The sequence below is a fragment of the Branchiostoma lanceolatum genome, chromosome 4, assembly GCF_035083965.1.
Source record: "Branchiostoma lanceolatum isolate klBraLanc5 chromosome 4, klBraLanc5.hap2, whole genome shotgun sequence".
In the NCBI taxonomy this organism is placed as follows: Eukaryota; Metazoa; Chordata; class Leptocardii; order Amphioxiformes; family Branchiostomatidae; genus Branchiostoma; species Branchiostoma lanceolatum.
The window spans coordinates 6,957,148-6,973,325 of NC_089725.1; the positions used below are offsets into that span (position 1 = coordinate 6,957,148).

The 16,178-nt window shown below is 41.6% G+C and overlaps 1 protein-coding gene across 17 annotated transcripts in view; it reads left to right on the forward strand.

Moving 5' to 3' along the window:
• LOC136432373 (ryanodine receptor 2-like) overlaps positions 1 to 14,355 on the forward strand; it is a 144,056-nt gene extending 129,701 nt beyond the window's left edge. For all 17 annotated transcript variants that reach the window (XM_066423605.1, XM_066423592.1, XM_066423591.1 and 14 more), the window contains 13 exons: positions 515 to 558; positions 1,466 to 1,685; positions 2,295 to 2,501; positions 3,326 to 3,456; positions 4,506 to 4,548; positions 5,084 to 5,196; positions 6,317 to 6,524; positions 6,966 to 7,097; positions 7,792 to 7,840; positions 8,584 to 8,756; positions 9,367 to 9,467; positions 10,979 to 11,030; positions 12,841 to 14,355. In XM_066423605.1, the coding sequence (XP_066279702.1) occupies positions 515 to 558; positions 1,466 to 1,685; positions 2,295 to 2,501; positions 3,326 to 3,456; positions 4,506 to 4,548; positions 5,084 to 5,196; positions 6,317 to 6,524; positions 6,966 to 7,097; positions 7,792 to 7,840; positions 8,584 to 8,756; positions 9,367 to 9,467; positions 10,979 to 11,030; positions 12,841 to 12,939 (1,572 nt within the window). In that variant the 3' untranslated portion in view covers positions 12,940 to 14,355. The remainder of the gene's footprint in view (positions 1 to 514; positions 559 to 1,465; positions 1,686 to 2,294; positions 2,502 to 3,325; positions 3,457 to 4,505; positions 4,549 to 5,083; positions 5,197 to 6,316; positions 6,525 to 6,965; positions 7,098 to 7,791; positions 7,841 to 8,583; positions 8,757 to 9,366; positions 9,468 to 10,978; positions 11,031 to 12,840) is intronic.
• Positions 14,356 to 16,178: the final 1,823 nt, after the last annotated feature.

Below are 16,178 nucleotides of genomic sequence, written 5' to 3' on the forward strand. Positions count from 1 at the left end.
CGAAAACAAAACACACAAAGCTTAAAAAGATTTGTTTTTTGTTAATGAAATTTGTTGAGTGCTTTGTCAAGTTGATCAGCCACAGCGATATCACCAGCATGGCACGGGTCCAGTGAGAGGCAGGCTTTAGATCCCAAGATCCTGAACCTGTAGACTTATTTCATTTTTATTTGGACACAAACTTGCCACTACGGCGAAGCCCAACTTTCTCACCATTGGCTTTATTACCTATCATACTGACTAAAATCTGCATATCATTAAGCTCCTTTTGATTTTCCATGTAATGAAATTGCAATTTTGTGGGCAACCTTTTTGTGAATCAAAGGTATTCTGAAACCCTTTGTGATCACTGACACCAAACAATGGCTGGTACTTGGATAACAGGAATTGGCTTAACAGTAAGAAAATTGTCATCTTTTCCAATTTTCTTATGATAGGATTTAATGTCTTAGTGTCAGGGTTCCAGTTTGTTTTGTTGTTCCTAGAAATGACATCTTGATCTGTTGACTTTCAGACTCACACAGATAAGGAAGCAGAAGCAGCTGAAGCAGCCGAGGAGTAAGTTTCATTTTATGCACTGCAGTCCGTTGTTAATACCAGATACTGAGCAGAAATGTTTGCGGTGGATTTATGTTCGCGTTTTTGCGGTAAGCTCTTTACCGCAAACTTAAGACCACCGCAACCATTTTTTTGCTGGTGTTTCTGTAGCGCTACTATTGTTTCAAACGCAAACTTAAAACAACCGCGAAAACTCCATTTTCTTCTGCAAAATTAAATCCCTGTGAACATCTCTGCATTTAGAGTAATGGTTGCTACAATCTTAAGCTGCCAGTCCCGACTTAACTAGGGATACAGAAATATGCCTTGTGTGCTGGACCCGGTTATAACCGGGATAGGGTATTCCCCAGAACAAAACAGCTTTGCCTGCGCGTACCGCGCGAAGCCGGGAAGTTAGGGCAGTTAGCGCCGCCGGGTGTTTCGCGGGTTTCGTGAGGGAGGTCAGGGGTCAAACATTTTTGATTTTTACTTGGCTAAAAAACCTGGCAGCTTAAGGGTTAACACATTACTGTAGCTTACTCAAGATGAAGCTCCAAATGGCATGCAAGTCAATATAGTTTGTAAAACCACAGCTCATTCCAGGCAAACCTCAATCTCAATACTGAATAGTATTAAAAAATTATGTACTGCAATAATTGTTGTTTATTATTATAAGAAAATGTTGTATTTTGGTGTAAGACGGCCTTTAATGCTTGCCAATGGGTTCCTGTGACATGGGAAAAATAATCCAAGGAGCTATCAAAAGGTGGCCACATCCTGTGGACCTTATGTAAAGGTATTTTAAGTAAAGACTTTTGTCATTCATGAAAGGGACTAGGTGCTACAGTAGGCCTTTAGTAGTAGGCACCCCTCTGGTACATTCAAGGAGATACGAGATGGCTAAACTTATCACCTGATCCTATGACAGGGAGCTGATTGAAGATGAGGTGTTTGAAGAGTCATCTGGGGAGGAGCAGCCCAAGAAGAAGCGCAGGAAGAAGGTGGAGGAGGAGGAGAAGCCTCCGGAGAACAAGTTCTCTGTGCTGGTGGAACAGATCATGAGTGTCTTCGCTCGTAACTTCTACAACATGAAACATCTGGCTCTGATGGTGACCTTCTGTGTCAACTTCATCTTGCTCTTCTATAAGGTGAGACATCAACTTAGGAACAGGATTTTAGCTAGGCGTCCAATAATTGTGTGTGTGTGTGTTGGGGGGGACCAATGGACCGTTCCAGTCGAACACCATAAGCCGTTCTATTTCAAACACCTCCATCAAAAACAGCCCTTGACGGACAAAAACGGCCACATTCGCTTGGCTGTCGATAATGCGGACTGACATCTGTTGAGCTATTTTGGCTCTGAAACTCTTTCAGAGCGGACAAAACAAAAATGCTATGCCTTCTTTGTGGACGGCTGTATCCACAGAGTAGGGTTGTTTGAGGAGGGGGTAAATGTAGTTACGGTGAGAGCGCGGTCAATGAAGAAGCGGGTTGCGTTGCATGGCATCACCTTGTTGGTGGCCATCAGTGCATGTACATGTTTATGTAATTACCAGGGAAACAGGGTGTCCTCTTTGCTTCCCCTGCAAAATGAGGGTGTCTTCCTTCTTTTCTTAGTGTAAACCCACTGCTAGCTAGCTAATAACTGATTAGTAAGTTGTACCTCAGGAAACATCAAGTCCTATCCGTTCTAACATATGCAGAGGGAGGTTTGATGTACAGTTATATCAATGTCACTTTGTTGACGTTTTGTCCAGATCTCCAGCATTGATGATGAAAACGGCGATGAGAACGGCAACGGCGACGAGAACGGAGACTTTGAGAATGGAGACGAGGAAGATGAAGACTTTGATTCGGTCGTCATAGAGGAAGGGTTAGAGTTCCTGGAGCCTGTGCTACAACTGCTGAGCATCATACACACCATGGTCGCTATCTCCATCGTCATCTCCTATTACCACCTCAAGGTAATCCATTCGTTCTGTTTGTTCAGACCCTTGTAGTGCCTGGTGCAAGGCTGTCTCCAGCTTTACATTTTTTCCCCGTCCCACTCACTATTGGGAGCAAATCTTGTTACTTTTCGTTGTAAAATCTGTCATTTTAAGCTTACAAAAATGCTTTTTCATCAATTTCAAGACATAAAATATAAAAAATTGGGACGGATGGGGTTACATTTTTTCTGTCCCAACAAGCAAATTTCCTTCCTGGGACGGAAGGACGGGTCCTGGAGACAGCACTGGCCTATAATAGTGGCGCAAAGGGCAGCAGGTGTCCTTGCTATTTCAGTAAAAGGGTATATCTTTACTCGCCAACTGCTGCCGAACCCTGCGTCAGGGTACCCCGCAGCAGTATAATCTAATACTGGATACAACTAGTGAAGGTTTGCCAGCTCTTCCCCTTTAAGCACCTCCTCAAACACAGGACCCCCATTTTACATCCCTTCCAAAAAAAGGTACAGCCCCGTCCATGATGTCCTCACCCAGGATTGAAACGGGATTTCAACTGTTAGCAACTAATTGGAACCAGGAGCTCAACTATGATACTCCTATTGGTTGAGCTGTAGGGATATCTGTAGCCTGCTCAGTTACTGTTACAGTAGGAGGTGCAAAATGTAGCACCGTGGTTAGCTACATACTTTCCTTTGTGTTTGTGAAGTTTTAGCAGAAGTTGCAGATGTATGCAGTTGTGACAAACAATGTACAATGCACCTGTAATGTAACATCCTTTGTACTTTGCTGTGTAACTCATTATGTACGCAACAACATCTGATTGCATGTGTCTCTCCTGTCAGATACCTCTTGTGATCTTCAAGAGAGAGAAGGAAGTTGCCCGTGACCTTGAGTTCGAAGGCAAGTGGATCGTGGAGCAGCCCTCCGAGGACGACTTCAAGGGACAATGGGACAGACTAGTCTTACCAACATCGTAAGTATGAAGACTGGAAAGGGACTTATACTGTAAATGCAGAAATGTTTGCGGTGATTTAATTTCGCGGTAGGGAAAAAACTGAGTGTTCGCTGTGGTTTTGAGTTCGCATTTGAAACAATATCAGTGCAACAGTCACAGAATGGAACAGCTTTTTGCGGTGGTTTTAAGTTTGCGCTTAAGAGTTCACCGCAAAAGCTGCAAACATAAAATCACCACGAATATTTCTGCATTTACAGTAAGTTGGGAACTGCTAGATGTAATGAAATTAACTCCTTGATGACTAGTTTTTGAGACCCTAGAAGTTAAAAATTAAATGTCATCGTTCACAGTATCTTTCATGTAGTAGTAGGCACCACTATACTTAGGACCTGTAACAAGGTTAAAAGAAAATGAAGATAATCTAAAAGATATATTTTTGATGGCCTTGAATACCAGAAAAACATCAAAGACATTCAAATATTAATCATTGTTTAAGGCGCCCAGTCAGATGTCTTGTGAGTAAACAGTACTTGTATGTGGAATAAACCGTAACAGTTGAGGTTGATGGTAAACTGAGATCGCAAACATTGACTAATATTTCCAAAGTTTGGAATCATGATCATGTTTTTGCAGAATATAGACCCTTATAATTTATTGTTCTGAAACAAGTTTTAACTAATTTCCAACACAAAATTTGGACCTACCCAAATTTTTGACTGTACAACACCAGTCAAGGAGTGAGCAATCCACCACTGAGATGACGTCACATTATGCAGATAAGACATGTGACTCGGTGAGCAGTGGACCATAAGTTGCAGAAAGCCTGTGGCGTCCCCCGTCTCTATTGAGGGATGGTTGTAAGGCCCTGATGTAAATGGCTTCCTTGGTCCCTCTTGAAAAGAAGTCCTGCTCATTGTCCAAAATTTTGACTTTATCCAGTGATTTGGGTAATTTGGGTAAGTCCAATTGTTGTGTTGGAAATTACAGTGAAAACTTGTTTCAGAATGTTTTCTACCAAGTTGAACACAGATGAACTTTCAAGCTATAATTTATTGTTGTTTCTGTAGGTCGTTCCCGAACTTCTACTTTGACAAGTTTGTCAAGAGAAGGGTGAGTGTTCTGTGGACCTGGTACAGTTTCTATAGGAAGTAGAGACTAATCTGCAAACAATAGGAATACTTGTGGAGTGCATCCAGTCATGAAGTGAGATGATTCTGCTGTGTTCATATACTATGTAACTATGATACATTCTATGTAACGTTAAGTATAAAATGTAAGTTCTTTTGACAATGACTATTTACTGTGTTTAATGTGGTTTCATAATACCCAGTCTAGCTTGATTTTCTCTTGTTGAAATATATCTTGGAACTTTGTTGAAGAAATATCACTGTAATTCAATTATCTATACACGGTAGCAAAATTACACGATGTAAGGAAAATGGACATTTTGACTGCTTCCCGATGGCGCCAAGTGATTTGCAGAACGGATGTGTGAAGGAACCATAACAGGTTTTTTCACGATGATGATAAGTTCACAGTACAGAGGTGACCGTGAAAACAGTGAACATAGAGTTACAGTCACTGTGAAAGAAACAAGAATTGCAGTATTTTTTTCGTAATTGTTACAATGTGTCCTTTCCCTCAGACCAGAGAGAAGTACTCGGAGACCCATGACTTTGAAAGGATGACAGCGCTTCTTGGCATGGATGAGGTTGGAGTCGGGGAAACTAAGGAAAGCCCTTCAGGGGTGTTCTCCATGTAGGTCCTTTTACAAAACTTGAATAAAGAACAAACACCCCAACCAATCGATTGCTTTGAAACTCAGATTCGAATCAGCCATAAAAAAAACAGTTTCCACTACTATTCTTTAAATGTTAAATCACGGTCACTTTCTATCACTTCCAAAGTGCCAAAATTGTCAATCTGAAAACATCTTTTGAAAGCTGACACCTTCCAGCAACTCACTGGCAAGTTTGTTTTGTCAGAGTAAGTCGTTAGAAAGCGATTTGTCGGGTCATGGCTGATTCGAATCTGAGTTTCAAAGCAATTGATCGGTCGGGTGACAAATGAAAATAAGACGACAGAACTGCCATATTTAGATGCTCCTTCACATGACTGCAAGAAATGTAGGAACATGCAGGGTGATTACAATTGCAATTTACCACACATCTAGATTTTATTATGAAAAATTTTCTATTACTTATTCCTACAAAGCCTTATCAAACCAGATAATCACCTTTTATGATATCTCCCTTTTGTACATGTATATGGGAAAAGGGACTTAATTACAGTACAACGTCTTTCTCACAAAAACTCAACATGTATCATTATTTTTGTAGAGTCCGTCTCAATTGTTCTCTTTTATCGGAAACTAATTGAAAAGTGCCACAGCTAGATATACAGTGGAAGCATGCATAAGAACATTAGATTGCCTCAGATTACATTAGTTATCAGAATATCAAGTATTTAGATTCTTGCAGAAAAGTTGCATTGAATGATCTGAAAAATGTAATGGAACATCTTTGTGTGGCATCGTGTGACGCAATCAGTAGGGTGTTTCGCCCAGAACCGAGAGGTCCCGGGTTCGAAACGACTGGTATGGCCCGATGTTGTGCCCTTGGAAAAGGCGCTTTACATGACTTTCCTCACTCCATCCAGGTGTGAATGGGTACCTGACTTTGGCTGGGGAAGGTCGTATTGAGTTCAACTGCTGGGGCCCAGACCCTTGCGACAGTTCCACAGAGTGTGGAGTGTGAAGCAAATATGTATCTGTTGTGTATTATGTGATTGTAAACCCTGCAGCAATTCAGCACTGGCTGCCATTGCACGGTTAATTTCTGACCAATAATAAGCCATTATTTATGACCTGATTACCCAGGTTGAAGAATGTGGACTGGAGGTACCAGCTGTGGAAGATGGGAGTGACTCTGACTGACCAGGACTTCCTCTACCAGCTGGGCTTCCTCCTCTTCTCCTCCCTGGGGCATGTCAACTACTTCTTCTTTGCTGCTCACCTGGTGGACGTCATCATGGGCTACAAGACTCTCCGGGTTATCCTTCAGGCCATCACCCACAACGGCAAGCAGGTACGGATGTCAGAATAGTCTTAACATCACCCACAACTGCAAGTAGGTATGGACGTCAGATTTAGTCTTTACTAAATGTTCATGTACAAATCACCCACCACGGCAAGCAGGTACGGACATCAGTTCAGTCTTTAGATGTAATGTTACATGTACATGACTTGTACAAATCACCCACAACGGCAAGCAGGTACAGATGTCAGAGTAGTCTTTACAGTGTAATGTTACATGTTCATGTACAAATCACCCACAACGGGAAGTAGGTATGGGGAGTATGTATAGTCATAGGGAGTATACGGTCACATACCAACTGTTGTATGCTTTTGCTTCGTCGAGTTCAAGTTTATATCAAATATCGCTGTACACAAGTGTACATCTTGCTAGGTACTATCTGGTAGAACACTGTCCACTACTTAACCCCCTTGTCTGCCTGTCTGTACACAGCTGTTGCTGACCTGTGGTATGATGGCCATCGTGTGCTACCTGTACACCGTACTGGCCTTCAACTTCTTCCGCAAGTTCTATGACAAAGGAGAGGAGGACGAACCAGACTTGAAATGCGAAAGCATGTGGACGGTAATGTGGACTTTGGAAACCATTTTTTTAAAAACAAATAATATTGTGCAACAATTATAAAAGGTACAAAGTATGGCCGGTACATTACCTACAGTTCTATAGATTGCTCGTTCTCATTTAAATGTACACATTTTTGTAACTTCCATTACCGTTTGAAGTAAGACGTTCCTGACATTAACATATGCCACACATAAGGTACCAAACTGTCGTTTTTAAAAGCCAGAAAAGTTTTGATTCGTCATAAAAATGACAGTTTGACACCTTATATGTGGCATATCCTAATGTCAGGAACGTCTTACTTCAAACGGTAACAGAAGTTACAAAATGTGTACATTCAAATGAGAATGAGTGATATAACTAAGGGCTAATCTACCTAATACAAGAGTGCATGGTATGGGTTTAGAATGGGGTCTTGCAATCATTGGAGGAATTTCTATCGTCTAGACATTCTTTGATATATTTCCCTATGTATACCATGCAGAGGTTGTCAGATGTCAATATGTACTTAAGTTTGCTTCCATTGAAATAAATCCTAGTATGTAAGATGATAGCCTTGTGTACAGTGAATTATCAAAATATTTGGGACATACATCAAAAAGTAAATGACATGCTTGTAAATCTGTCTTTGAAATATCGTTCCATCGTTATTTCATTGTCTCGCTCACTCATAACAAAGTGATGTCTCTCTCCACAGTGCTTCATGTTCCACATGTACGTGGGTGTGAGAGCCGGCGGTGGCATAGGTACGTATTAGACCAACCCTAACTGTCCATCACAATTAGCAGTTCAGCTAATGATTACATAGTGATTAGAGAATCGACCAATGAGGAACTGGCTGCATGTGCATCAAATATCTGCATTTCTATGTTTTTATTTTAAATTAGCATTTCTATGTTTTGACAGAAGAAGGTGTGGACTATGGGATCGGTCAAGATGGCTCTAAATTGCTGCATCTTTTCTGTGCATTACACTAGTTATAATATTGATAAAACTCAAGTTTGGAAACGTTGTTTGATAGACCTATATGTCTATATACAGTCTTTTGAAAATAGATAACTTGATTTTCAATGTCAATTGCTCAATGGTGAATTTATTTGTCGCCCATTGTTTTCTGTCAATCTGTAGCTTTTTTGTAGCTCTTCCTCCTTTCATTCCATCTAGTCTAATCAAATAGTTTGCTATATTGAATAAAAAAGTCTCTTTGTACGCAACCAAGTGTTTTATTCCACCAACGTTTCGGTGACTGTCACCTTCCTCAGGGCAATTCTGACTGGTTTACTGCTTCTTGCCGCAAAAGCTCCACTTACTTCGGCTACTTATATTGGTGAGAAGCAGTACTCCAGTCAGAAGCTCTGAAGAAAGTGTTTGACCAACACTGAAACATCAGCAGGTGAGAATTACTGGTTGTGATAAAAGAATCTCCAATATCCTATGTTCTACCAACCTGATGAAATTATTAACTATCATATTACATGAACTCCTGCAGGTGATGAGTTGGTGGAGCCAGACGGGGATGAATATGAGTACTACAGGATGATGTTTGACTTCACCTTCTTCTTCCTGATTGTCATCATCCTGCTGGCCATCGTCCAGGGCTTCATCATTGATGCCTTTGGTGAACTGAGAGACCAGGCCAACTCTGTGGAGGAGACATTAGAGGTGGGGCTCTTGTGCAATAGGTCGCGTGTCCTTGTGGTGTAAGGTAAAAAAAAAAAAAACAATTATCGTGCAGGAGCCTATAGCACAATTCTACATCATGTACATCAGTACAAATACATGCTCGCATGGCATTAAACGGGCGGAGGAAAACTTACAGACCATGCATTTTTCTTTTTAGAAGAGCTGATATTTCTGCTCATGGGCTTAACATTTGGCTCTGTCCGCCCGGTTTTAAGATAAATAACGTTTTGCAATAAATTGGACGATATGGTCATGTTACGTTAGTGGTCTGCGTCTCTGTCACCACATCTGGTTCAAATCATGAGGAGCCAGAAGGCCGAAATTGTCGTCCAGAAACATAGGGTTGGGAAACCTCAGGATGTCAGAAATAGAGAGATAGCAAATATACAGTTACTGTATTTCTTTTTTGTATCTATTGTTGGGTTGTAATCCAAGTTCAGAGCTGAGCATTGCTAACTGGCTTGGAGAGTCTCTAGCTAATGACGTACATGTTTGTGTGCTTATTGTACACATAAGAGTGACATATACAATGACTCCCATCATGGCTTACATTACGTGAGATTGTCACATTCTCTTCTTCTCTTCGCAGAGTAAATGTTTCATCTGTGGCATAGATGCGGAGTATTTCAACGAGTTACCCAGAGGATTTGAAATACACACAGAAAAGGAGCACAACTTTGCAAATTATATGTGAGTTAACTTATTTCTGTATTCTTTTACTAGGGTAGCTCCCTCAGTGGCTTGGCACTGATTTTCAGGGAGGCACCAGGTACACATATACAAACAACACACTGATATTTACATATCAGAACATATTTGTGCATCAAATTACAAAATTGTATCCATACTCATAATCCATTTCCTGCCGGATCGTAAGGATCGGAGGTCACACAATAGACCGATCCCAAAGCCACGCCCCCTGTTCGATTTCGAACACCTCCGTCAAAAACAGGGTTTGACGGACCAAACATGGCCGCCGCGGTAAGGTTGAAAATAATGCCACTGACTTCGGTTTAGCTTTTGTGGCACTGAAACCCTTTCAGAGCGGGCCAAATAAGAATGCTATGGCTTCTTTGTTGAAGGCTGTATCCACCGAGTAGAGTTGTTTAAGGAGGGGGTAGGTGTAGTTGCGGTGAGAGCGTAATGTTTTCGGTCAATGTTAAAGCGGTATGCGCCGCATAGCTTTCAATTGTCGGTGGGCATCAGCGCCCAGTTTCTGAGAAGCAGGCGATGCACGTGTAAAACAGGGTTCATATATCTGTGACAGGGTTCCCACTGTATTGACTGCATGCATAACAGCTGCATGGTATTTAGTAACTAAGAATTAAAATGCATCCTTTTACTTCCCTGTTCACTTTCAATTTAGCCAGTTTCACACACCAGTAACTGAAGACACAAAACTCTGCGCTAGCGGACTTTGTAGTAAGACAGCATGTGGTTCAAGCTTCCTCTCCTTGAGTGCCCGATCTTTTTTCTTTTTAAATTCGTTTTTGTTCTGAGCATGCAGTCAACCAATACAGTGGAAAACCTGTCCCAGATATACGTACCCTGCTTTACACGTGCCACTTCTGCCCCGCCAACGCTTTTTTTGACGGAGGTGGGCTAAATAGAACAGGGGGTTCTATCGGTCTTCTATTCGTTCGATATGGTGTTCGACAGGATCGGTCTATTCTTTTGCACAGTGTTTTGAATGTTTGCATGGATGAAATGGTTTTTCGCATTTCTGTTGAGAATAGTTTACCAAACTTATTCCCATTTCCACTAGTCCTGTCCTGAAAACTCTTCCGATCAATTAACTTCGTCAAGAAATTCACATTATATACACTGGATGTATTATAGCTCATGACAGCTTGTTTTTAAATGTCACTAGAGATAAATGCATGTAGACTCATACGCCAAAAATAGTTACTAAAGCAACTGGATAAAATTTTGAAAATGTTTCAAAATTTTATCCAGTTGCTTGAGTAACTATTTTTGGCGTATAATAACCGTATCTTACTACCTGGATGTCTAACCTTCATCAACGTATGTAGACTCATAGATACATTGTGTGTTTTAAAAAAAAAAGATATGTGTCCTGGCCCAACACTATTTGGGTGATGGAAGATATAGATTTACAATTTAGTACATGTGTTTGTGAAATCCAGATTAGAAAATGTCAAGTTGAAACTAACATACATGCAAATGACTCTCCTCCTTAGGTTCTTCTTGATGCACTTGATACAGAAAGATTCCACAGATTACACAGGACAGGTGAGTGTCGTCTGACCTTAGCTACATGTAAAAGTAGTAACTGCAATAAACTGTAATGACTATATCATTGTCGTGTAGACAATGTTTTTTTAGCTTTATGCTGACATGTTGACTGCCATGCAGTGCATTTGTATGTGGACAGAGCTTTGAGTAAAAAAAAAGATTTCCTGGAATGCAATTGTATATCCCAGTCCCTGGTGCTGAATACTTTCCACACTAACAATACTGTCCCTGGTGCTGAACACTTTCCACACTACCAACACTGTCCCTGGTGCTGAACACTTTCCACACTAACAACACTGTCCCTGGTGCTGAACACTTTCCACACTAGCAACACTGTCCCTGATGCTGAACACTTTCCACACTACCAACACTCTCTGGTGCTGAATACTTTCCACACTAGCAACACTGCCCCTGGCACTGAACACTTTCCACACTACCAACACTGTCCCTGGTGCTGAACACCTTCCACACTACCAACACTCTCTGGTGCTGAATACATTCCACACTAGCAACACTGTCTCTAGTGCTGAACACTTTCCACACAACCAACACTCTCTCTGGTGCTGAACACTTTCCACACTACCAACACTGTCCCTGGCGTTGAACACTTTACACACTACCAACACTGACCTTAGTGCTGAACACTCTCCACATTAACAACACTGTCCCTGGTGCTGAACACTTCCCACACTATCAACACTGTCCTTGGTGCTGAATACTTTCCACACTACCAACACTGTCCCTAGTGCTGAACACCTTCCACAGTAACTGCACTGTCCCTGGTGGTGAACACTTTCCACACTACCAACACTGTCCCTGGTACTGAACACTTTCTACACTACCAACACTGTCCCTGGTGGTGAACACTTTCCACACTACCAACCCTGTCCCTGGTACTGAACACTTTCCACACTACCAACACTGTCCCTGGTGTTTAACACTATCCACACTACCAACACTGTCCTTGGTGCTTAACACTTTCCACACTAACAACACTGTCCCTGGTGCTGAACACCTTCCACACTACCAACACTGTCCCCGGTGCTGAACACTTTCCACACCACCAACACTGTCTCTGGTGCTGAATACTTTCCACACTATGAACACTGTCCCTGGTGCTGAAGGATCTCCACACCAACAACACTGTCTCTGGTGCTGAACACCTTCCACACTACCATCCCTGCCCCTGGCGCTGAACACTTTCCACACTACCAACACTGCCCCTGGCGCTGAACACTTTCCACACTACCAACACTGTCCCTGGTGCTGAGCACTTTCCACACTACCAACACTGTCCCCGGTGCTGAACACTTTCCACACCACCAACACTGTCTCTGGTGCTGAATACTTTCCACACTACCAACACTGTCCCTGGTACTGACCACTTTCCATACTAATAGTACTGTCCCTGGTGCTGAGCACTTTCCACACTACCAACACTGACCTTAGTGCTGAACACTCTCCACACTACCAACACTGTCTCTGGTGCTGAATACCTTACACACTACCAACACTGTCCCTGGTGCTGAACACTTTCCACACTACCAACACTGGCTTTGGTGCTGAACACTTTGCACACTACCAACACTGTCCCTGGTACTGACCACTTTCCACACTAACAGTACTGTCCCTGGTGCTGGGCACTTTCCACACTACCAACACTGTCCTTAGTGCTGAACACTCTCCACACTACCAACACTGTCCCCGGTGCTGAACACTCTCCACGCTACCAACACTGTCCCTGGTGGTGACCACTTTCCACACTACCAACACTGTCCCTGGTGCTGAAGTTTTTGTGACTTTGCAGGAGTCCTACGTGTGGCAGATGTATCAAGAGAGGAATTGGGACTTCTTCCCGGTGGGAGAGTGCTTCCGTAAGCAGTACGAGAATGAGCTGAAGGAATAAGAAGATGAGATCAAGAATCGGCACTGCTGCTGCAGTAGGTGGGGGCGTGGGGTGGCCAACACAGACATCTACAATATGCCTTCAATCCAAGAGTAGAGGAGCCGGGTTGTCACGTTTGCACAGCAGACATAGTTACCCCATACCCCCACTTAATAAAGCAGGATGGTGATGTTTTTACAGCTGCAGTAAAACTAACAGGTACAGCTGTAGAGGAACATACATTTTAAAGCTCATGTGAAAGGTCGAAGAGACATAACGGCTACGAACAGCTGAGAGGAATCAGAATATGTCTAGTTCTTACCACAAAAACGCAAAGGCCAATATCATCAGTGATGAGTACACTGATATACACGGTCAACTGGAAAACTGAAAAGTGGTATGAATTGATGAAACTAGACTCTGAGAGGAAGTATGTTTGAAGGAATTTTTAACAAACAAAAAAAGTAATAAACATTGAAAAATATAAGGCCTTTATTTTAAAGCAATGAGACTTGTCATTAGAAATATGCCATAATCACATTACTGGGGGTGGCTGCTAAAATACTATTAGGCTGTAGTAGTAGATGTGCTATCTGTGAAAAGTCTTCATACAGATTTTGAATACTGTACAAGATTTATTTATTTGCATGAATGTTTGTTCTTTTGAATGTCGCTGTAAGCTGTAGATGAAATATAGACAACTGCTTCATCAACTGAATGATGTTAAGCTAAGACATTAGGATTGTATAGGTTTTGTAATTAAACTTATCGTGTCATCAAATAAAACCAAAATGTACATGATTTAAGTTTGTACGCATTCTAGCGCCATAGTCTTAACATACAGAAACGGTTACTTTAGAAATGGACACTAATTTACTGAAAGAATCATGTTGTATTTTAGGTTGTTTTATAAGTGTAGAAGAGAAATAGCATTTTATCTGTAGCTCCTCATGTAAATTTTCAAATGTGAATGATTGCTTTTGTGTCTTTTGAATAATTTTCTGTAGTCGCGGACTTTGTTGTTTGTTGCTGTCATCTTTAACCATTCAGTGTACACGTCACAGATTTCTATCAGCTGTGAAAAAATGTTCTTTAATTATAAAGACATGTTGATAGGTCATTTGAAATGCTGCTGTTGAAGACTCTGATGCCTTCATGGAAGGGCAGTTGTGTTGCATAAGGACAAAGTAAGCCATAGTTTTAGAAACGCAAAGGAATGCAGTTAGATATTTCATATTTTACACTGTCACTGTTTATTTTGTACGAGATCTGAGATTCTGTTGGGTTGAAGCAGCTGGAAGTTACCCTGCAATAGACAGCTCGCCATCCCAACAGCATCACGTGAATGTGAGCTACAACTTGGAATGAAACATCCAATAGACAAGAGTGTTCTGATGTGTGCTGTACCTGGTAACAAATAAATGGTTTCATTGTTAACCAGAAGGACCACTGTTGTATTTTGATGAGCGTTCAATGTTTAAACCATATGAATTAGCTTTGTGTGGAGACCTCATACCGTTGTGAGATATTTGTAACTTCCTCTTTTATATTAATTATGGAAATTAGGTTACAATTAGCATAAACCATTTTGATTGATGGTCTTCTTTACGAAAATGTGAGTCTCTTATCGTTTGACAAAATTCCATTTTAACATGTCATAATTAATTATTCAAATGAAATTCATATTTACATGATGTATTATGTTCACCTTTTAATCATTCCAAAAGTATGAAATTCCCATCATTTACCGCTAAAGAATGATGGCATTTTCGCATTAATTGTACAACTTAGGCCCTTATTTGAAAAATCGGTCTCTGTTAATGTTGCATTTTTTAGTCCTATTGTGGAAAACGCTTTAATCTTAGAGGACCCTTATTAGATATGCAAATTAAGTCCAAATATGCAGGATTTGCATTCGTCTGTACGTCTCTACCTGAGCTATCTGCATACCCCAAGTCACGGAAGTCCGTCGTTTCTATCCTCTATTTTCCTCTCTAACAAAAACTCCACTGCAACCAAAAAACATAGCATGTCCTGGACAAAAGATTGTTAACAAACGGAAGTTCCGCTGCATTACAAAGGAAAGTCGTCAGGAGGCCAAAAGTCGACAAAAGCGTCGTCTTTACAATACCCGCGTACGGAAGATCATCAAGATCCATCCGAGTCATGCTGAACTCGAGTGTGCAGAAAAACAGACACACACAAAACAGTACCTCCATTTTTACGAAGGTAATCATATGCATGGGTATGCCAAAGAAGGAACATCTTTGACGGGAGGGACCAGTGAATGGCACATTCAGTAACACCATGAGAAACAAGAGTTCAGAGACCTCATACCTCATGAAATATTTAGGCCACAGCAAGTAAATTTTATGGATGACATCATCGCGCGCACTGATATTCGCCTGATTTTGAAAAAAAAAACATTTTTACCATTCGGCAATGGTCAACATACCGAAGATAGTACAATGTGTCGCAAACTACTGTGAGTTTTATCGCAAAAATGTTTTAGATACCATGAAAAGGTATTTACACATGTAAGAATGGTGAAAAAGCCGCACAAATGCGTTATACAATTATTGTGTATGCAAGCTGTAATAAGCTGTGCTCAGTGACCTGCAGTGGCCCCTTCTCTCTGAAAGGAGGAGGAACGCCCGCCTCACCTTTTTCTATAAGCTAGTCAATAACTACATCAATATTAACACAGATAGTCTACTGAAACCAGCTCAGGGGCGCACCCAGGGGAGCCACACGCTCAATTTTCAACCAATTAACGCCCGGACAGACTCTTGCAAACATTCATTCTTCCCCCGCACAATCCCCGAGTGGAACGCCCTGCCTGGCGCGGTTGTTACGGCTCTCACCGTTGAGTCTTTCCGCGCCAGGCTGGAGGCCTGCCCGCCTTAGCCTGGGACCTCCTCCCCCCCCCTCTACTTTGCCCCTCGCGGGGTTATCTGGGGGTAAAACAAGTTGAAGTTGAAGTTAATAAGATTGCTCCTCGCAACTTACTGGAAGACACAGTGCAGCCCTCATATCAAACTTGTAATAGGATATAGTCTGTAATTGCTGTGCCAATACTATCAATAATTATCAGTATTCAAAATAATATCCTTGGCCCATCGAACACTTCAGCGGATTGCGCGTGTTCCAGAATACCGTACCATCGTTTTATCGAACAACCGTCTCCATGGCGACACTTCCATTGTTTAGACGTAGCGTGTTGTAGAACACATCATCCATCCCGACTGTTGCAGTGTTGT